Source organism: Conger conger, chromosome 2 (genome assembly GCF_963514075.1).
Source record: "Conger conger chromosome 2, fConCon1.1, whole genome shotgun sequence".
NCBI lineage: Eukaryota > Metazoa > Chordata > Actinopteri > Anguilliformes > Congridae > Conger > Conger conger.
The window spans coordinates 23,651,273-23,673,902 of NC_083761.1; the positions used below are offsets into that span (position 1 = coordinate 23,651,273).

At 40.3% G+C, this 22,630-nt stretch overlaps 1 protein-coding gene across 21 annotated transcripts in view; it reads left to right on the forward strand.

Moving 5' to 3' along the window:
- Positions 1–22,630, forward strand: part of nrxn1a (neurexin 1a) — a 274,612-nt gene that overhangs the window by 97,426 nt on the left and 154,556 nt on the right. For 13 of the 21 annotated variants that reach the window (XM_061228229.1, XM_061228244.1, XM_061228325.1 and 10 more), the window contains 3 exons: positions 11,508–11,809; positions 14,084–14,107; positions 15,261–15,422. In XM_061228229.1, coding sequence (XP_061084213.1) covers positions 11,508–11,809; positions 14,084–14,107; positions 15,261–15,422 — 488 coding nt within the window. The remainder of the gene's footprint in view (positions 1–11,507; positions 11,810–14,083; positions 14,108–15,260; positions 15,423–22,630) is intronic. The other 8 variants (XM_061228262.1, XM_061228305.1, XM_061228363.1 and 5 more) reach the window with 1 other exon arrangement.

The window sequence follows — 22,630 nt, forward strand, 5'->3', positions numbered from 1 at the left end:
CACTAGGACCGAGTGGATATTCTAGCAGTGCTAGCAGCATGAATCCTGAGACTGAGGCGATAAGCAGTGTTGATATCTACTGTATAGACACATGCTTTACTGTGCTTGTAATTTGCTTTGTAGACACCTTTTGAAGGGTGGGATGAATGACTTAAGACTTTTATATTGTGTACCTTTATGTGACTTTATATTTACGTTACCATACCTGGGAATTTTACCAGGAGGTGGAAAACACGGACTTAACCCTCTCCCCTGATTTGAAAATGAGGAGGGTGTGGATAATATTGCCTATTCTAAATGTTATGTTATTCTTATTTTTTAAAAGCAAACAAAGGTCTACAGCGATACACTGTGGGCTTATTGGGCCTCCTGCCTAAATTGTAACTTTTTTGTGGGGCTGTTGACCACTCTCTGTAACCAGGAGCTGTGATTTTAATGGCTATTGATCTGCATTCGAGCATTAGCATTCAGACTGGCACTTTCCTTTCCACGCGAGGAGACAGGAGCAGTCCGCAGCACTTCAGTGTTGAGAAAGGCGTGTCGAGCGATGATCAAGTGGGTTATTATGCTAGGTGCTTCTACAACATGCATTTTCAGATTATGCAGTTTGTCATTTTTAGCTAGGTAGTACATTATATTCCATTTCTGAAAATAATAATAATCATGTTTTAGCCATCTACGTTCTCCAGCTTATTTGTCTTTAAATAATTTCTTCAGACCAGGGTAAATAATAATTTACTAATTGTTACATGTATTGTAATTTATACTGTTACATAGCTACTGAATGATTAGCTGCAGCAGTACAAAATAACATTGTTCTTTTTTTCTCACAGAAGGAGATGTGGGATTTAAAGTTTCTAATCTCAGAAGGAAATCATAATTCACACTCTTTTGCAACCCTCTTCAAAATTAATTTACAAATTAATGAGGAGCTGAGAGAGAGAGTGAGAGGGAGAGAGATGTATGCAGAAACCTACCCAGCCTCATTTTACAAACCCATCGCTAGCCATCCTCCCCCTCAAAAAAAGGAAAAAGAAAAAAACAATAATGCCCAACCACCACGCTCAAAGCGTATCTCTGCCTCTTCGTCATTTAGCACACAACACACGCACACACAGAAAAAGACAGCGAGAGAGAGAGCGGAGAGGAAGAAAGAGAGAGAGAAACCCACGTCGTGGTGTTAATTGTTCTGGGAAATATGGACAGCTGGCCGGTGGGACTGATAGATACAATAGGTGGGGGTGTGAAAGGAGGGAAGGTGAGATATGCGGGTGGGGAGAGATGGAGAGATAGAGAGGGTAGATGTAGAGAAGGGAGATGAGGAGCGCTCCTTTTAGAACAGCCGGTCTGTGACTCATCATCCTAAAAAAACACGTCTCCCTCCATGTTTTTTTTTTTTTTTCTCAGGCTTGTTCAGGTATTAGGAACCAATGCTGTGAGAATGTGCAGTGCAGTGCAGGTCTGTCTAACCACAGGGCACACCCTAATCTAAACCCTCCTGCCTGGCTGCCTGTCCTCTTTTCCTTTCGCCCTCCATCTCTATGGCGTCATGTGTGTGTGAATGTGTGTGTGCGCGTGCTTGCACGGGTGTGTGAGAGAGAGAGAAAAAGAAAAGTGATGGTGCTTTGCGGCTATGTGTACGTTTGCGTACACAGAAATCTGTTTGAGAAGGAACGGTAATTAGACAGATGTGGAATCATGTGTAAATGTTGTGTGTGTGTGTGTGTTTGTACAGTGTGTTTGTACTGTGATACAATATATGTTTTTGCATATGAACGTTATTCACTTATTTATATAGGTATATATAAATTATATAGGTATATATATTTTTTGAATTTAGAAAAAAGGAACATAGTCTCATATGGGTCAATGTACCCCCTGGCTAGGAGCTGAGGTGAGAATATAGAGAGTGGGCAATACACTCACAGCCCATCTCTCAGGGGTTTATCACTGACATGCTACTAATGTGTGTTGTCAGTCCATCCGCCAAGTGCATGATGGGTAATTAACACCTCTCTCTGGTCTCTCCGTCTCAAGACACCCAGCACAAAGTGAAAATGCTGTATCTCTGTCTCTGCACCTACTGTGTGTGTGCATGTGAGCATGCATGCATGTGGGTGCATGCGTGTGTGTGTGTGCATGTGTGTGTGGGTGCCTGCGTGTGTGTGTATGTTTGTGCGTGCGTGTGTGTGTTTGTATGTACGTATGTCATGTTTAAATTTTTGGGAAATGGTGAGAATCACAGTGGGATGTGTTTATTGAGCGCCTACTGTCACATGACCAAAGGCGTGATAATGAGAACAAAGCTGGTGATTTTCATCAAAGAATAACAGCCATCTTGACTGTCAGAATCCTTCTGTTCTGTGCTCTGTGTTCCACATACTCGGTACACACACATTCAAATAACAATTAAAATATGAAACAGAAGATATTTTGATGGATATCAGTAATTGACAAGGTGTCTTATTTACAGGAAGCAAGCTTGTACTGGAGGTGTAAGACAATAGTTGTACAGTAGTACAGTCTTGTTCTTTAAACATGTTTTTGTTGACCTTTATCCAGTCTCAATTAATTGATTGATTGATTGATTGATTGATTGTTCGATTGCTTTTTAGGAAGCCTGCTCACAGCTGTTGGTATTTTCCCCTAGTGAAATGCAAACAATTGAACATAATTCAATGCTGTCATCATCAAGTGAAAATGTTGCTGGTGTTGCAGTGGGTAGTGTTTTGTTCAGTGTAATTGTTCAGCAGGGTCAGAAAATGTCCCGTTAGATTTACTCTCTCTGAAACACCTAGACCACGGCCATGGAGTGTTTTATGTTCTTTTTGTTTGAAGAGGGAGGTTTGAGGGAGTGTGCCCAGGATTGATGATCTCATCTCAGGTCAAGGAAATTCAATCCTGAAGGATCTGGTCAGTTTTAGTGGTTATTTGCAGACCAAGCAATTAATCTCTCCACAGTAAAGTATCGGCAGAGTCTCAGAGTTGTAAGAGAAGGCTGCTTTTTTAAACCATGTTATACAGGATACTCCATAATGTTTGGGACAAAGGCATATATATTGATTTGGCTCTTTACTCCCCAATTTTAGATTTGTAATCATAAAATGCACGTGTGAGTCAGTGAAAGTCAAGGTTGCCATTATAAGGCTGAGAATGAAAAGAACACATAGGCCAAACCTTAGACTTACTAAAATCAACGGTTTGGAACATGATTAAGAGCACTTGTGAGCACAATAATCACAAAGGGGCTTGGCAGGCCAAGGAAGACCTCTTCTGGATGACTGAGGAATTCTCACAATAATACAGAAAACCCCCCAAACAGCTGTCCAACGGATGAGAAACACTCTTCAGCAGGCAGGCGTCAATGTGTCAGTGCAGAAGACTTCACAAACAGAAATACAGAGGCTACACTGCAAGAAGCAAACCACTAATCGCAAAAATAGGATGGCCGAGTTACAGTTTGCTCTGCAGTACCTAAAAGCGCCTATATAGGTCTGGAAAAAAAGTATTGTGAACAGATAAGACCAAGGCTGGCTCATATCAGAGCAAGAGCAAAGTATGGAGGCCCAAGATCCAATCCACCCTTCTCATTTATGAAACATGGTGGTGGGAGTGTTTTGGGCATATATGGCTGCCTAGGTGTTGGCTCACTTCATTAGTAATGTAACTGCTGATAGCAGCAGCAGTGTTCTGAAATATACAGAAGCATCTTATCTGTTTATGTTCATCCAATTGCCTTTAAAAGCCTATTGTTTGGTCTATGTCTATGGCCCTTTTCTCAACCTTACAATGACCTCCTTGACTTTTATTGTCAGAGTTCTGGTCCTCCTGTTGACAAAGGCCAATAGCACTCCAAAGGTAACCAAAAGCCTAGAATCAAGACTGAATACTGGAAGCTGTCCTGACCTGCAAAGTCCCAAGCATTGTGGTCAAAAATAGTGGAGTACAGAAACAATGTCTTTGTCCAAACATTATAACATTATAGAGTATACTGTATATGGCCCTACATGACTGGGACCTGCAAGGTCAGTAGTTTAATGCCCAGATTAGCCACAATAAGATCCGCACAGCCCTTGAGCTAGGCCCTTAACCCCACATTGCTCCAGGTGGGTTGTCCCCTGCTTAGTCTAATGAACTGTATGTTCCTAATAACTGTAATGTAATGTAAAAAATTTGAACCAAGACACCACCAACCCCCTCCCCCACACCTCTGTATTGCATGATTTTTCACGCACAGACAATGATGTTATCGACAGATCAAATGCCTCTTTTTTCTATTTTCTATTTTCTATTTTCCATGTTTCATTTTGAAAAAGAGAAAATAAACAGACTGTTGACTTGACAAAATGTGGCTGCTCCCAGATGTATCTCAGCGTCACATCAATCGGCTTGCATTGCTGGGGTTACATTATGGTACTGTAAGTCAGATCTCAAGTTTTTGAGCTCAAATGAAGAAACAGGTTAACGTGTGGAAGGAAGAAATGCATGTCTCCATGGGAATCCAGATTTGTCTTGGGAAGGAATTTACAGGAAGCAGCTAAAACAAATAAGGAACTATCCCAGCAAATGAATATGTGGAATAATGTGTTCTCATAACATTTCCCTCTGCTGGTCAGTTTTGTGCGATGCTTTGTTTGTGAGCAGTAGTTGTGGGTGTGAATTTAATATCCCCAAAGGACAGCACTCACATCTGTAGAGTAGCCAGCAAGTTATAAATAGAACTCATGTTGGGTATGAATGGCATCAGATTGCCCTTTTGGATTGGAACATTTTTTTTTCTCCTAATTTTTAATGCCGGTATTATTCTTAGGACCATTTTGCCGCTTAAAACAAGATCCAACAAAGCACACAAGTGAAGTGTGTTGAACTAGCCATTGCTTTACTCTCAAAGGAGATGTGTTAAAAGCAACACATAATGAGTAATTTCTTAACAGACCTTATGGACCACACAGTATGTGTTAAAATGTCTTCCTTTGTAACACATACATTGTATATTTGTAACGCAAAAGTAGTAACTTTGACACAAAATGTGTTGAAAGCAACACAATTGTAGTAACAGTAAAAGTGTGTTGGATATTAACACATCGTTTTTTGAGAGTGATTTTTTCTATTCTGCTGTCCACCAGTCATGCACCCACCTTTTGTCCCCATTCATCTGTAGGTGCCAGGATTTGTTCGAACAGAGTTTTCAGTAATGAAATAGCTTTGCCGGACTCTTGAGGCAGTTAGCATCAGGCTTAGCACAGTGCTAGCTGTTCTCTTCAAATGATCTAAATGTATTCACAGCTTGTATTTTGCTCTACAGTAGGTTAGAATAGTTGGCTTGCATTTAGTGATTAATGATAATGGGAAAGCACTCAATGTTCTGGTCATGTTGCTTGCCAAGCCTGGCATTGTTACACACATTGCATTATGTTGGGGAGAAATTAGACCAGGTTGTCAGAGCGGTTGTCTGGCAGTCAGAAGGTAGCCAGTTCGATCCCCCACCCTGATTGTGTCATATTATACCTGGGTAAATCACCTAACCCTCTATAGCTCCCCACAAGCTGGTGGCATGCATGGGGCTTTCGGCCTATCACCGGTGTGTGTGAATGAGAGGCATTAATAAATAAATAATAATCTCTGTCCATTTTCCATTGTACACATTAGTCGGGTGGATGCACTTATTATGTCCGATATTATACTTCGCTCTGGACAAGAGCAACTGCTAAATTAACGTAATCTTATTTAGACAGTAAGTGAATATGAAAAATCTAGATGAGCCGAATAGCCTTATCTCATTATCGAAATTCTTATGTTTTTATGCCACAAATACAGGGCAGCCACAAGCACTCAAACAGGGAACTTCACATTTAATTTTGCATTAATGAAGTACAGAAGACATCCCGCACCTAGAGACCCAGATTTGGATTTGGTCGAAACGTGTCCTCCTGTTTGACTAAATTAAAGGGACAAGTAAGTGGGGCAGTAGCACCTCAGAGACACAAAGCTCAGAGTTGCAGACTGACTGGTCAACCAAATGGGGTATGAAATTGGAAGTAGCATAGGCAATTACTCCTTATCAAGCTCTTTATTATAAGTGATGCACAAGCAACAGAAGCGAGTCTTAGCTTCCATTAAGGAGTGTACCTTTGCGCTACTGTGAAGGAATACAATGTGAAAAAGTCGAAGAAATAAAGAACTGGTAAAAGTTGACAGTTGCCCAGTGAAAAGTTGACATGAATGGCAGTGTAATCAGGCCTATTGCTAGTTTGTCTGGGTATGACATATCTGAATATCGCCTCTCGGCGTATCACTGGTCAGGTTATCATCTCTCTGGATTTCCCTGTCTGGATATCAGGCTGGTTGGTTTTTTAAGAAGAGTTAATTTGATTATTACAGTAGTTATTAACTGCTATATACACTCAATAAGCACTTTATTAGGAACACCTGTACACCTACTTATTTATGCGATTATCTAATCAGTCAGTTGTGTGGCAGCAGTGCAATGCATACAATCATGTAGATACGGGTCAGAAGCTTCAGTTAATGGTCACATCAACCATCAGAATGGTGAAGAAATGTGATCTAAGTGACGTTTATCGTGGAATGATTGTTGGTACCAGACAGGGTGGTTTGAGTATCTCAGAAACTGCTGATCTCCTGGGATTTTCACACACAACAGTCTCAAGAGTTTATAGAGAATGGTGCGAAAAGCAAAAAACATCCAGTGAGCAGTAGCGATTATATTACATATTAATGGCATTTGGCAGACGCTCTTATCCAGAGCAACGTACAGTTGATTAGACTAAGCAGGAGACAGTCCTTCCCTGGAGCAATGCTGGGTTAAGGGCGTTGCTCAAGGGCTCTACGGCTATGTGGATCTTATTCTCCACAAAGCCTGCGGGCAGAAGCGCCTTAATAATAACCACATATTACCATACATTACAACAGTGGTATGCAGAAAAGCATCTCTGAACACACAATGCATCAAACCTCTAAGTGGATAGGTTACAGCAACAGAAGACTTAATAAGTCAAAATAATTAGTCTCATAAATACCTAATAAAGTGCTCACTGAGTGTATAATTGCTATAACATGAGAGTAAGGACAGATGTAATTAATCCAGCCACTAGTAAAGCCAGACTTTTGCTTCTGGTTGCACTCTTGAGACCATCCAGTCTTAGCCATGGGTGGGTCTCAACATGGTTGGAACCTCTTCCTCCTCTGAGATAAATTGAATGTACGTATTTGTCAAGAGAAATCTATTTCTGCAAGAGATTTTAGGAGCTGATCTCACAGGAGTGAGAGAGGGAAATTAAATTAATTGACATAAGTTAATTCCCATAAATTTAATCAAATTATAAGGAACTTAAAGCCTCTATCAAAGGATAAAAAGAAAATGTTTTAATCCTATTAGCAGAAGGGCCAAAAGCTCCTGTTTCAGTATGATGTATTTCAGCCTGCCAAAACTTGAGGGACACTGTGTGACCACCTACATTCATACAAGAGTGTCTGCCAAATGCCATTCATGTAATGTAACTTCATACATTTATGCACACTGGTTTATTTTTCAGGTGTGGGTTGATTTACCATTACTAGAGTTGTTGTGAATATGTATTAATTATCGCTGTTAGTACTTTAATTGTATTTATTTGATTTCGTTTTTGTTACAATACATATCATAATTATTCATTCTGTATTCATATTTCAATTGATTTATGCAGATTCTGGAAATATTTACATATGTAGTTCCTGTCAATTAAACAATTTGAATGCGAGAGAGAGAGAGAGAGAGAGAGAGAGAGAGAGAGAGAGAGAGAGAGAGCAAGAGAGCAAGAGAGAGAGAGAGAGAGCAAGAGAGCAAGAGAGAGAGAGAGAGAGAGAGAGCTTGGCATTCCACTCTCTCTTTTGGCATTTGGAAATGAATAAGAATGAGACAGGTGGTGAGGTGGAAGAATCCTTGTAGGTGTAGTTATTTTGAGCTGTCCCTAGACACTGCCAGTGGTCCGTGCTTGTGTTTCAGTGTTCTGTATACGTGTGTGTGTGCATATGTGTGTGAGCAAAATTATTTTTCCCCTAAGGTTAATTTTCTACAGTATATGACTCTTGACTGCAGTCGATCGGTGCAGTACACGTCTACCTATACTAAATGGATCATCTCCCAAACCGGAAACCTTATTTAACGTTGAAACTCACACACACAAAAAAAACGTGTAATGTTTAATTTGCCGGCAATAATCAGAAACAGGCAGAGGTTATAAAAATGACATTTGTATAATGAGTGAGTTACTGATACCATCTACCCTACCTCCATATCCTCCAGTCTATCTTCTGTGTCCACCAGGACATCCTTGCTGTCTACAAATACAATAGCTATCCCCAATTGTAATCCTTACAAGGAAACCATAGTCTTTAAATTAACACCTCAGAAATACTACAGTCTACAGTTGTGAAATGGTCACAATGAGATATTTGCCTGAGATCCTTGTTTTGTGAGCAGACTGCCAATTTTTTAAATACAAAAATGATCTACAAATATGTAAATTTGGTAATTATTACAGTTATTAACAAATACTGTATAGGAATAGCACATTTACTGTGGTGGATACACTGACATTGACATATGATTTGATCGTCTAGGAGATACTAAGATAATACTGTATCTGCATACAGGTCATACGAGTGAATTAAAGTGGGGTCCAAATGTCTGAGACTACATTGAAAATTTGGGGGGTTTTTTTATGTAATGATGAAAATAAACAGTAAGTTTTAGGATTTAGAAAATGTTAAAACAAATTAAAGTTATTTCAAAGCTTTGCAAGAACTACTTGAAGACCAAAGAAGAGAAAGTATTGCTGTACAATCCACAATCACCTGACCCCAACCCCATTGAATATTTATGGGGACACTTGGAGACTGACAAAAGCAAAGTATTCAGTAACATCACAAGATGCTCTTTGGAACATTGCCAAATAACGCTGGGATGACATGAATCTGTGAGCCCACAAATTTGTGAGCCCATGCCAGCTTGAGTGTGCATTGCTATTAAAGCAAAAGTGGGACACACCAAATACTAAGAAATTCTGAAATTCATGTACATTTTTCAAAGATTCAACTTTGCACTCAAATTCTTAAAAAAAGAATGCAAACTAGAAGCATTTTCACTGGTGGTCTCAGACTTTTGGACCCCACAGTACATCTGAGTAAATATCATGAACACGATTTTACACAAAAATTTCTATGTACAAAGTTTATAAACTATCATCCGAACTTGGCAGGCATAGAGCTATAGACCCTCTTAGTAACATCGACGTGCATATGCGTGTGTGGGTAGATGAGACCACTTGTGTGTGTCAGTGTTTCAAAGCAGTCACGTATCTGTCCGCTGTCTATGTGTGCATGCCTGTGTGCACACACCTACACGTGTGTGCATCATGGGTGTTGGTTGCCAAACACTGACAGTAATGGATAACCGTGGCTGATTCAGTAATTAAAGTCTGAAGTATAACGGCACTTTATTTATGGCCGTCATTACGTGGGACCTTGGCGCGCGCTCGCGAGCGAATTTGCACTGACCTCGAGCGGAGAGCATTCGTGAGGTGGGGAAGGAGGGGTGGGGAGGAGGGAGGGCGGATTTAAAGATGACTTATAGATGTATTCTAGCTTCTGCAAGAAAATGAACTCTGATGTGTGTGTATATATTAGTCTTAATTTGATCACCTGGCAAGTTATACTAATGCAGAGCTATAGGCAACACGATTTGCATATAAAACCAATCCAGGCACAAATGGGCTGTGCAATGTATTCACAGCTATAGCTATATGATGCAATTTACTCCGCAAATGAGGATGGCCAAAGGGGAACGGAATCTTTAATAGTGTGTGTGTGTGTGTGTGTGTGTGTGTGTGTGTGTGTGTGTGTGTGTGCTTGCATTTATATTCTTCCATGGTGTGTTTCATTTTCTTAGATGGAAGACTGCACATGGTTCAGTACTACATGCAGATGATCACGATAGGTCTCAGTATCCATCCAACTTTTAGCATGTAGGAATCCACCATTACTTTGTGAATCAATCAATCAATCAATCAATCAATCGATCAATTAGGTGTACATGATGTAGCCTCCTAAACTAATAACCTAAAAAAAAAAAAGTCCACCAGACCTGAATCACAAATACGTAATCGTTTTGGATTCAAATACTTTTCTACCCTTTACTGCGCTTGTCTGATGTATTGGAACCGACTGCATGAAACACTCTCAAAAAGTGAAACACCGCCTTCCGGGCCACTTGGTCGGCTAAATTTCATCTGGCAAGATCACAGAAAAGTATCTGAATCCAGAACAGTTGACCCACATCTGGAGTCCGCTTGATTCCGGTTATCGTCAGCGAGATGCGGGCCTCTCTTCTGATGGCCGCCGTACCGTGGGGACTGCGGTCGAGCGATTCGGAGAGCTGAGCCCATCTCAGCCGCTGCCCTCCTCGTACGAAGGTCGCAGTGACTCCACGGGATCTCACGAAGCACAATTGGCCAATTACATGTTATGGAGAAAGGAAATCTAGAAAAAAGGTATCGCTGTAACAAATCTCTGTGACAGCCAGTGCAAGTTGAAATTAGTTATTCATAAAGCAGTAATGTTGCCTTAAATGTGACTGTTTTTCTTTCATTAGAGAAAGAACAGGGTGAGCACCCTAAGATGTTTATAAAGCTCTATATAAAAATGTCCCAATGTTTTTAGTGTCTGGGCTCATTTTGTGGTGACCTTTCTTGCCCAGTGGTATCTACAGTAAATATTAAAGGGGCACCCAAAAATGTAATTAAAGTATGTTTTCACTTACCCACAGTACTATCTAACTATCCAGGTTGCTGAGATGTGAATCATTTTCGAGATTTGACGTTTTTGGATACAGTTAACTCGCGGACCAGAGCTCAGGAAATGCACATTTCATTGAGAACTAGCCAGCTGCCCGTGCAAACACAAATACGTTTCTGCCAAAGATACACAGTTTGGCAACTTACTGATCAAAGCAATGTGACATTTTGCCCTAGTACATCATCCAAGAATACTGGTGTATGGACACTTGTAACAGTGCCTGAGTATTATATGTGTGTGCGTCACCAGTATGTGTACCAGGTGTCTGGGTATGACATATCTGAATATCGCCTCGCGGCCTATTACTGGTCAGGTTATCATCTCTCTGGATTTCCCTGTCTGGATATCAGGCTGGTTTGTCCTTTTTTAAGAAGAGGTTGGTTTTTGTGTTTTGTTTCACATGTTTCATATGTTCTTTTTAATTTTAAATGTATCCCCCCCCCACCCCCTTTCATCTGTAAGGTATCTTGTTGCAATTTGGGAGATTAATTGAGCTCAATGCAAGATCACATTTGCTCAGAGCTGGAAAAAGTCTGACTATCTTGACTCAATATGTTCTCTCTCCCTCCCCCCGTCTCTCTCTCTCTCTCTCTCTCTCTCTCTCTCTCTCTCTCTCTCTCTCTCTATCTGTATCTTCCTTTTCCTCTGCACAGGAAAAGAAGAATATGTAGCAACCTTCAAAGGCTCAGAATACTTCTGCTACGACCTGTCGCTGAACCCGATCCAGAGCAGCAGCGACGAAATCACGCTGTCGTTCAAAACACTGCAGAGAAATGGACTGATGTTGCACACGGGAAAATCGGCCGACTACGTCAACCTGGCACTGAAAAACGGAGCAGTGTCGCTGGTCATTAATCTGGGGTCCGGGGCTTTTGAAGCTCTGGTGGAGCCGGTCAATGGGAAGTTTAATGACAATGATTGGCATGATGTCAAAGTAACCAGGAATCTCCGTCAGGTAACCGTACAGAGGGTGGTGTCAGAAAAACAACAAAAAATTCAAACCCAATTAAAAAAAAAAGCATAAATAAATAAACTACATCAGTCACATAAGACAAACTTTCATTATATGAACATGCATAAATACGTATAAATTGGTGTTTTTTGATGGGGGTGGGGGGGGCTGGGGCTGAATTACTTTGATAATGCTTTTTTTGATGGTTCTACAAATCGATTTTCCAAAAATATAACCGCATTGGAGCAGGGCCATATCTAGACCCTTAGAGTTCAGAGATGTCGAGTAAACCCTGGTTTTGTCGATTGAGACCTGCACATTTCTGGGTTCCCTGAGTACGCTGAGCAACATCTGGCGGTGATACCAGTGTGACGGTCATAGTTAGAGGTTGAAGCGGGGTAGGGGATGGCTTACTGTTAAATGTGGACTACACTACCCACAAAAGTACCTCTGTGAAATGTGCCCCATTCAGGTCAGATGCACGGACAAAAAGAAAAGATTTTCAACTTTAATTAAGTCTCTTTGCCAGGCGGTCAGTTATTACCAGGTGCGAGTGGCTTGCAGGTTCTAACCTGTATTCCAGTGGGCTAATTCTTTCCTTTCCATGACTACATCCTCCTCAGGTCTGCCTGGGGGGATGCGGGCTTTAATTGGGTCTCTGAAATGCCTACTGGCGTGTGTTAATTAGCAGGCTCTCCTCTGGACCCTTATCGAGCCTGCTGTGCCCAGTACAGTTTGTTCACTCACTTAGCACATGGAAGAAAGAACCTTTTAATAGGATACTGCCATTTTATAGGGCCCATGGTTAATAGGAAGCAGATTTTTGACGGTACCCCCTGCTGGTTATGTTTGAAGCTCCCTTATCAGTACAGTACCCTATACTTATAGTGAGGAAACAAGTCATTTCAAGGCTATTTTCATGGTTTTGAAACCGGTCCTATGCTATGTGCTTTTTATCAGGTCTAGAAGTGCTCTAGGTAATGACCTACAACATAGCCTTGGACTCGAACACTTGTCAGCACCCTTGACTTTTACAAATGCCCTTTAAAAAAAAAAAACTTAGACAAGAGCTAATGGAGAGTTGAAAAGAAAATATTTTGATGGAAAAAAAACTGAAAGTTAAGGACAAATCTTGATGAAATCTTTGCCCTAGTATCCTTCAGAGCACCTGTTCTGGTAGGATTTGCTTTCTTTCACCAGGAGCAGTGTAAGGGCCTGATAAATCATCTACTGTATGAACTTCACTCTTATTTTACTGTTTATTGCTGTTATTTGTCTTGGTTAGAAGGTTCAGGGGTACATTTCCTCTTTGGGAACTACTTTAAAACACGAACAGAGGAACAGGGGATTTACAGGACTCAAATGTCCTTCCTGAACAGATTATGTGTGTTCTCTGGAAGATTAGGTAAAAAAAAGTTTACAAGCTCACTATTACATAACATGTACTTCATTAGAGCGTAGGCTGAATTTATTAATTTTGTTTTAAACAGATAGCTTTTTAAAAAATGATTTTCTTTTTAAAAATGAAACCTAATAGTCGTCAGAAAAGTCAGAAAGCTGAAGGCAAACAGTACAGATACAGAAATTATTCACGAATTAAGCAAACACTCTCCCCGAGTTCAGAAAAAGATTTTGGATGGGGAGTTACTTTGGGCGGCCCTTTTAGATGTGTCCCTGCTCAGGATGTGGGAATTCTTTGAATAATTTTAGAAGAAAAAACATGTTTACGATGTCCGAATGTGTGGGATTCGGGGGGGTGGGGGGCAATCTTTATTTTACTGTATGTGAAGATCTCATTCACTCTCACAATATTGTTAAAGATCCTAACAAATATAGACTGAAAGAGAGTACCTGTTTCACTAACAAATAAGTGAAAATGCAGTTTAATTCATTCCAATGGGCCATTTGATCTGAGACTCAAAATGGCAGGTGATGGAGGGGTGGGGGGTGACGCAGTGCAGAGCCGTGGAGTGTTTTAGGGAGTGACAGGAGACAGGTATCAGGACTAGTAACGCCTTGGAGCGTTCTTGCTAGCCTGCTTTTTATTTTTTTCTTGTAAACTTCTTTTTTTTGCCCTTATTTACCCCCTACGTTACTAACCTGCTTTGAAAAAAACAACTAACCTGTCATTCATGGAATGTGTCATTCTACTAACCAATACCTTTCTAACGTTCAGAAATGTACTAACCTGGTAGTGACCATCATATCGTTTTTTGAGTAACAATCGTTATTCTGTTCACAGTTTTTAATTTCCTTTCTCCCCCCTTTTCCACAAAGCACTCAGGCATTGGACACGCTATGGTAAACAAACTACATTGTTCGGTAGATATCATTCTAATTGTCTCTTAGTTTGGGTTTGCCGTGTGTCTCTTTTCTTTCGTTTACCGTAGACGTCATTAAACAAAAGGGGAACTGCGGTTGGTACTCTTTTCTGCTTACTTTTATCCGACTCCCTTTCTTTCTCTTTTTATTTTCATTCATTGGTTTCCCTTCCTTATTATTTGTTTTGTTCCTGTCCAAATTTTGTTTTATTCACCTTCAGGGGCCTGTCATTCCAGGTCCTTCTTTTTGCATCAGGCAGAGGGGTCTCGCGGAGGTCTCTCCTGGCTGGCTGCCTGTATTCCCATCCACCGTGCATGCCGTGTGCTATGGCCGCCTGCAGCCATCTACCAGCCTCATTAGCCCATCTGAAGCCAAGTTCAAAGCTGCTTTTGTCAACCAGTGTGGTTTTTCCTCCTTTTTTTGCGTCTCTTTCTTTTCTCTCTTTTACGGAATGCGTCCCTCGCATGCGTACACGCCATCGTGGGCTTTCATCTACGGGCTTTTCTTTTAACCCTCGCTTTGATGTTTTTTCCGCATCCCGTCGAACCTCTGAAAATGTTTTCCTTTTCCGTGCGAAAGGAAACTGAAAACGGCTAAAAAAGCATGCTTGTTTTTTCTTTCTCAACTTTCTTTTGACTAATCCAACGCGAGTCGTGGTTGTGCTTCGAATGTCTTGCGCTTTCTGTCTATCCCTGTACGCACGCTAAGGCTTTGTTTTATTTCATGTGGAAAACAAACTGCATCTCTAATATGTACCCTAGCAAAACTAACCTAGAGCACATTCTACTAACACCATTTTTGTGTCTGCTGAATTACATTTTATTTGCAGTAGGGGGCAATACTAACACTGGGGAAATCCAAGTCTGGGCAATCCGTTGACTCCCTAACCAGACAAACTTTCCTGCAAGGGCTGGCAGACTGGAATCTGATACCAAACTGAATAAAAATGAACTCAAGATAAATGTACAACTTAAAGACTAAGACATGAAAATGGGTTTCAGACCAAAATTAGAACAAAGAAAAAAAGAAAAAAAAATAGGAAAAGGAGACTAGGCATAGCGGGGAACAGCCGGCCAGCAGCCTGTATGTGTTATGAGTATAGCGTGTCCTTTTCCTGTGCTTTGTTGCCTAGGTAACAATATCCGTGGATGGAATTCTGACCACCACGGGATATACACAAGAGGACTACACCATGCTAGGGTCTGATGACTTTTTCTATGTCGGAGGCAGCCCTAGCACGGCCGACCTGCCAGGATCGCCCGTTAGCAACAACTTTATGGGCTGCCTGAAGGAGGTAAACACCCACCATTTTGTGCCGCTTCTCTTCTCACAGCTCTGTGGGCGTGCCTCCTTAACCAACACCCCCTCCCCCCCTCAAACTTCTTCCCAAACTTGTCCCAAGACTGGCTGTTCAATGGTGGAGGAGAATTCTATTTGCAGAACACTCCCGTCCCAGACTCAGGGGGAAACATTTTGAAAGGGCATCGTGTTGTCTGCTGACACCATTGCTGATGTCTTGATGAGTGATATCGATGTGTACAATTGTTTGCCATTGCTTAAACTTCATTCCGTACTGAGCAGGCTCATCGGACATAAAGGTTATTAGTCAATCATCCCATAGGGTGTGTGTGACTAATCAATTTCTGATGAAATACGTATTTTGCACATCGATACTGATGTAACCACTAAAATATCAATCAGTTTTTACAAGCTTTGAATATATACTTATATATATATATACTATATACTTAACATTCTGACATGTTTAACATAGGTGTGTGAATGGTTAATCGTTTAGGCCTAAATGGTTAACCAAAACTGAATTGCACATGTTTAGGAAGAAATTATATCCGAGAACCTTTTTTTTTCTGCTCTGAAGCTGAAAAAGCAAGCTTGGTTTAAAATAAATGTGCTTTCACCACCAGTGACAAAACGCAGAAATTGGTCCTAAATGCAGGTTTAGTCCTAACAAGCAATCTTTGGCTATTTCATGGGGTTAAGAATTCAAACATGACAGGGAATATTGTATGGCATATTGTATGATGTTTCTTAAGGTTTAAAGAGGACTCTGTATTTATTCGTTAACACGCAAATTCAAAAGTTAACGGCAAACTGAAAGTAGCTTTCCATTATACTGTATGTAAAAACTACTGTTGCACGCAACAATACAAAGTAGGCAAGTTGGAAAAATATAAGCTATAATTACAGGTATCAACTGTTCATAATTTAATTAAATCCAACAAGTATATATATTTATTTTCTTGATTGAGTCCAACTTAGACTCAATCAATCAGAGCCTATTTAATAGTGCAATCACTATCCAATGTTTCTTTAATGTTGTATTCTATATATCTAATGTTCCCCAGAGCTAGCTTACCTACATTTTACAGGACCATGTGGTTTAACTATTTCAAAAATCAAGTAGAATTGTTGGCATAAAGGAAAAATCGTTAGACCATTGGATATCGAACGCAAAAATTCCCTGCTTTAAATAGACCACATTAATTGTGTCAACATTAATTGCCCTGCGCTGTATGACAACAAATGCACAGGCAAAGTTTACGGTTAAAATAGAAGCCAAATTGCCATTGGCATGAAAGTAAAATCATTAGGCCAATCAACTATGGTATCTGTACAAAATCCCATTTTTATATTTACACTGTATTCCCTGCCTAAAATAAACTAAATTTACTGAATCGTGTCGCCATCATGACACAGTGTTATCATGTTACTGTATTTCATATAAGTATTGGACAATGGACATTAACGTGACCACGGAATCCACATAATTTTATTTATTTATTTCACAGGAATAAAACCGATGCTTACAACAACAAACATAGTCTTCGGCGCAACTTAGACAATGTTTTTCAGTGGGTTCCTACCTGCTGAGTGAAGGAAGATGTGAAATAGGAACAAGGAAGGAAATAAGAAAATTAGAAGAGAGTTATATCAAAAGAATAAAGGGAGAGACAAAATTTGAGGGACATGCGGAATAGTGGTTATATGATTTATTGGGCAAGAGATGTAAATATTTTAACAGATATTTGAAAGTATGGCTGTAGATGTTCTGAGGGATAATGGAAAGGAGTCCCAGATGGGGGTGTTCTGATTGAAGAGTTTTTTTTTTTGTTTTTTTTTTGCCATAATGTTTTTAAAACTTGGGATTCTGTTATTTTGCAGGGTTATGGATCTAGGAAGTTGTGACTTCCTAGATGAGTGAGTGGGTAGAAGAGTGCGGACTGTTTCAGGCAAAAGTTTATTTTGAATTTGATAAAACAGTTTCATGGCTGATAACGTACAATAGTTTTCAAAACTGAGGGAGTTCTGCAGTGCTATACAATGATGTGCCTATGGTGTTGCAGATGAGCGTATGGGTTGTCTGTAACAAAGTTCTCGATAGCAACACAGTGGGCACATTTCATGCCAAAGAAGTCTGTCAGGCAGAAGCCATAGGGAAAAGGAATGGAAACATGAAGAATTATCATTTTAACCGATGCATTTAAAAAAAAAGATTGAACAGCATGCCTACACGGCTTTAACTACATACTGCTGGACATCTGTGCACGTGATGTCAATGTAAATCTTTAATTTGGCAATTAGGCTATTGTCTGACTTACAATGTTGACATTTAAATGGAACTATTTAAGATGGCCGAACATAAAGATTTGTCATTAGGCTACTAATTATAATTATTTTATTATAAATAAGATATGACGCCTCGCGGTCATAAGCAGTATTGATTACACAGTTAACCATTTAGAAAATGGGATGGTTTACAAAAACTGATGATTTGTCCCATCAGATATGCAAACTAGATTGTACTAAGACAGGGGTGTCAAACTCCAGTCCTGGAAGGCCGCAGTGTCTACAGGCCTTGAGAACAAGGTGTGTGGACTCTTTAGCCAATGAAAGACTTTGAAATGTATCTCTCGTGCTGAAATACATCAAAAACCATCAGACACTGCGGCCCTCCAGGACTGGAGTTTGACACCTGTGTACTAAGACATAGAACAGCTAAAATAAGATAGCTGACTGTGTTTCACATCATAGTTCTTCTCGCACAGTGTATTACGACAGATGTCTCAAATGAAGTCAAGTTTAATATGCACCATGGAGGACGGAGCAATGAACACTGAATGGACACATCTCTATGCGTGACATCTGTAGAAACCGCTTCAATTGCGGCAAAATTGCGGGGACGCGGAGTGCGTAGAAACGGCTCCTGCTGCGGAACGATCGCTTTGAAATGTGGGAATTCATCCAGGCAAATCAAACCAACACAGTTACGCAATCCTCTGAACGGCTGTACTTCTCGTGCGATAAATATGCACAAAAAAAAGGCACGGAGTTCGGCGCATCAAGCATCGAGCATTTCTGCGTGAGTCAACATGCTGGGAGTTTGTTCTTTGCATCTCTGTGAGATACACAAGCTTTCTCTGGGCCGCTCATGCTACCCAGATGGCATACTGAGAAAAGAAATGTAGGCCCGATGTCGGCACTCTGACGCTTTTCCGTCTGTGGGAGGTAGCCAAAACATACAGTAGCATGGAGGTAGTTTGTCCATTTGGTGCAGTTGCATTGTTACCTCTGCTATAGAATCAGATTTGCGTCAGAAGTATCATGTTTGTGTCAAGTAGCCTATAATACAAAAGATATAGTATGCAAAGGAGTAGAAACACAAGGCTTGCAATATTTTTCATTTTCGTTCCAAAAGTCTTAGGTTTTGCTCTTGAAATTGATATTTGTTTATAAAGGCTTCATGAATCATATCTAGAACCTTCATAAAAACGTGTGTGTGAATGTGTGAGTGAATAGTGTGTAGGCCCGGCGAGAGATCGGTGACCTGTCCAGGGTGTGTTCCTGCCATTCACCCAATGTTGGCTCAGATAGGTTCCAGCTCCCTGTGACCCTGAGCAGGTTTAGAAAATGGATGGATGGATGGGGGTATGGCCAACTCTACGTTTCCAACCTCTTTTTTCTCCTTTCCAGTTTTTATAATATAGTGTATAATGTATAGTTAATTTTAATACCATTACTGGCTTTACAACCATTACAACTTTTCTGCATTAGATTTTCTTTCTTCTACTTTTCATACTAGGCATCTAAACAGATAGTATAAAAGTAATGATCACTACTTTAATTAAATTGTAGGTATTTTATTCAAATTTTGTACATCTGTGTTAGTGAATTTCTGATCAAATATAACTGGCCATAGAAAATGAATGGGCAAGACTATTTTAAGTTCTTCCAGCAGATGGAACACCTACACGCACAACCAAGCCGCACTCCCACCCACACGTACACATAAGCCCATACATGCATTTCTGCAAACACACACACAGATAGACATACTATATACAGACAGACACACACACACGCTCACAGTGCCAAATATGCGGGTTCCTGTTATCCAATATCCAATAATTAAGAAATAAACATGGATTAAGGCTTCAGATACAGTAGGCTGAATGCCTCGCTCTCGGGAAACGTAGTGTCACTGGCAAAGGCTGATAAAGTATGATCTCCTTATGTGAAACGGATGACAAACGTTTAAATGTTTGAAAGGCTTGTTTCGTTCTCCAACATTATGGTGAGTCTAATGCCCGGTGGCCAATTTTGGGCATAATTTGAGGTGTTCCTGATTTGAGGGTGGTCCAAACCTACCATTTGCAGATCATCCTGTAATGTGAGGTGTTTACAGACAGAATCTTAATTCAAAACAGTCAGAATCCTGCAGTTTGAGGGGAACAGCGATTGAATCTTGAACAGAAATCTGCAATAGTCAATGAGAGGCAAGATGAGCGGGAAGCAGAATATTTGTTTTGCCCTCACGTTGTATCAAACACGTTTCAGTGAGATCCCAGGTTCTGAGAGTCGCAACTCATGACAAGGTGTACACACGTTATTTGTGTGATCTTGGCCAGATCATCTCGTGTTTGTTCTGACACATGAAAGACAAAAAATATAAAATCTATCGTGATGGGTCCCCCATGTTTTCAAAATAATTAGGATTTGAAAGGTTTTGCTGTGTGCACCAGGTATAAGATTTTTCACATATTTAGACAATTATTTGAATTTTTAAATGGAGGTGAGCGTTAGATTTGATCTACCAGTCACCAATTGTAATGAACTCTTTTTTGACTGAATAGAGAGATTATCCTGTGAAATGGTCACGTGTGGGGTCATAAATGTTCATTTGGACATACCTTTTGATGATATGACTGTTCTTTCTCAATGTTCTTTCTTTCTCAATGAAATTGAAATGGCATTGATCAGTTTTGACCAGAAACACAACAGTATCCTAGCTAAAATTGAACAAATACCAGTCTGTGATAATCACCTAACTTGTTTTCGACTGGTCTTTAAAGTAAACATAATACATACATTGTGCTCATTTTACTCCAAAACTAGTGGTGTAATTGTTGGTAAATGAGTTCTAAAGACTAAAAATGAATGGATAAAGTACAAAGCCTGTGATGATAACTGGGATTGAATGTTGTTTGAATGTGTGACACAATATTAATAATAATTATTCATAATAGTTACAGTATGAATTCTAATTGCTTAATAAACTGGTAAAAGAGGCAGCATACATACATACCAAGGTCTAAATATGAAGTTTAGGGAATGAGAAGAGTTTTCTGTTCCCTCTATGGACAAGTGCCAGGTAGTAAAATATTGCTGTCACAAATCAGCAGTGTATTTGGACAGTGGTACAATTTCTGTTATGCTGTTTACTCCAGCAAATTACTGTAGATTTGAAATGAAATAATAAATATTAAGTGCTGTCACCTTTAATTTGAGGGTATTTACATCCATATTGGGTGATCCCTATCAGAGTTACACCATTTTTATACATACATATCCCCCTAAAATGGCAGGACGTTGTATAAAAAGGGATGTAATTCCAACATGGATCGCCAAATATGGACGTAAATACCCTCAAATGAAATGTAATTCACATCCAAGTACAGAGTACAGAGCCAAAAGAACAGAAATTGTACCACTGTCCAAATACTTTCAGACTGCACCGTAACAACATCAGAATGTTTGAATGCTGTTGCAACATTATTATGGATCTTGCTGGGCAACTACCATTCTTGTTATACACTCAGTGAGCACTTTATTAGGTATTTATTACATATTTTGTACTTATTGGTCTTCTGCTGCTGTAGCCTAGCCACGCGTTGTGTGTTCAGAGATGCTCTTCTGCATACCACTGTTGGAATAGGTGATTATTCGCATTACTGTCAACTTCCTCACTGTCAAGAATTAGTCCAATAAATACCAAATAAAGTGCTCACTGAGTGTATGTACACATTATACATTTATAGGGTTCAGTATTTTATGAATTTAAAAAGGAGCACAATACTGCTTAAAAATAAATTTTCTGAGCAAATTCATGAAATGCATGAGAGCAGAAACTTTGCAGGAGAGGGAGGGAGAGAGATGGAGGGATAGAGGGAGAAAGAAAGAAAGAAATCTTTGCATTTTGACTATTTAAGAATATTCATGCGTTGGTAGAAACGTAGTATATTGGAGCCATTTCCGTAGATCAGTTCCTCTTTCCCTGGACTGCATGCAGTTGACGTGCCGCGAGCATTGCCCGATGACACACTGATATGACGGCTGTCTCCATGCAGTGGGTTCACACACTGTACATGACACATTGTGACAAACCCACGTGTCACAAGCTCTGAACGGTGAAGTGCCAGCACTCCGAATGCCCAGTTTGCTGTGGCTGCGTGTTGATGACACGTGCTTCTGTGCAGTGCAGTGGGCGCCGGTTGATGACACGTTCAGCGTGTGGGACGAGAGTGAGTCACAGCTGGCGGGTGTGGCGGCCAGATTGGTTCCACCCTCACTTTTAAAGTAGGAGCTTTACAAGGGCAGACTTTACACTTAGCGTGGCTGACAGGCCCTGTGCCCTGACAGTGTGAACGGCACTCTGCTCCGAATACCAGATGAGTTCGTTTTCACCCCATCAAGGTTCCGGTGTTACACACCTCCGTATGCAGGTGTGTTCTACTCGGGAGAGATGTACCAGCGGGGACTAAAAAAAGAAAGAAAAGAAAGAAAGCAGATGGTGGCACTGACATGATTAAATATTAATAGCATTGGACTTGATGTATGCAAAAATAATAATTTTTGTTCTGTTTCCCAAGTCTAGTCCTGGGGGCAAGCTGTACATGCTGAGTTCTTGATTAGGATATTAGTTAAGTTCTCAGCTGGAGAGAAGACCAGGACACAGGGAGTGCCTCCAGGGTCAGTGCTTGGGAATAACCAATCACACGCATTGCTGTAAGGGCCATATTGGACCATCAGTCCATGTATTGGACCAGGATGGGGGATTCATTAATTTACTTATTTGTTTATTTTGTTATCGGGCTCCCCATTGTTGAAAAATGAACTGTAAAGCCTTAAAAATGAGAAAATGTGCAAGATTAATCGGGCACAGAAAAGTATTTGAATCCAATAGATGTATGTATTTGACCCAGG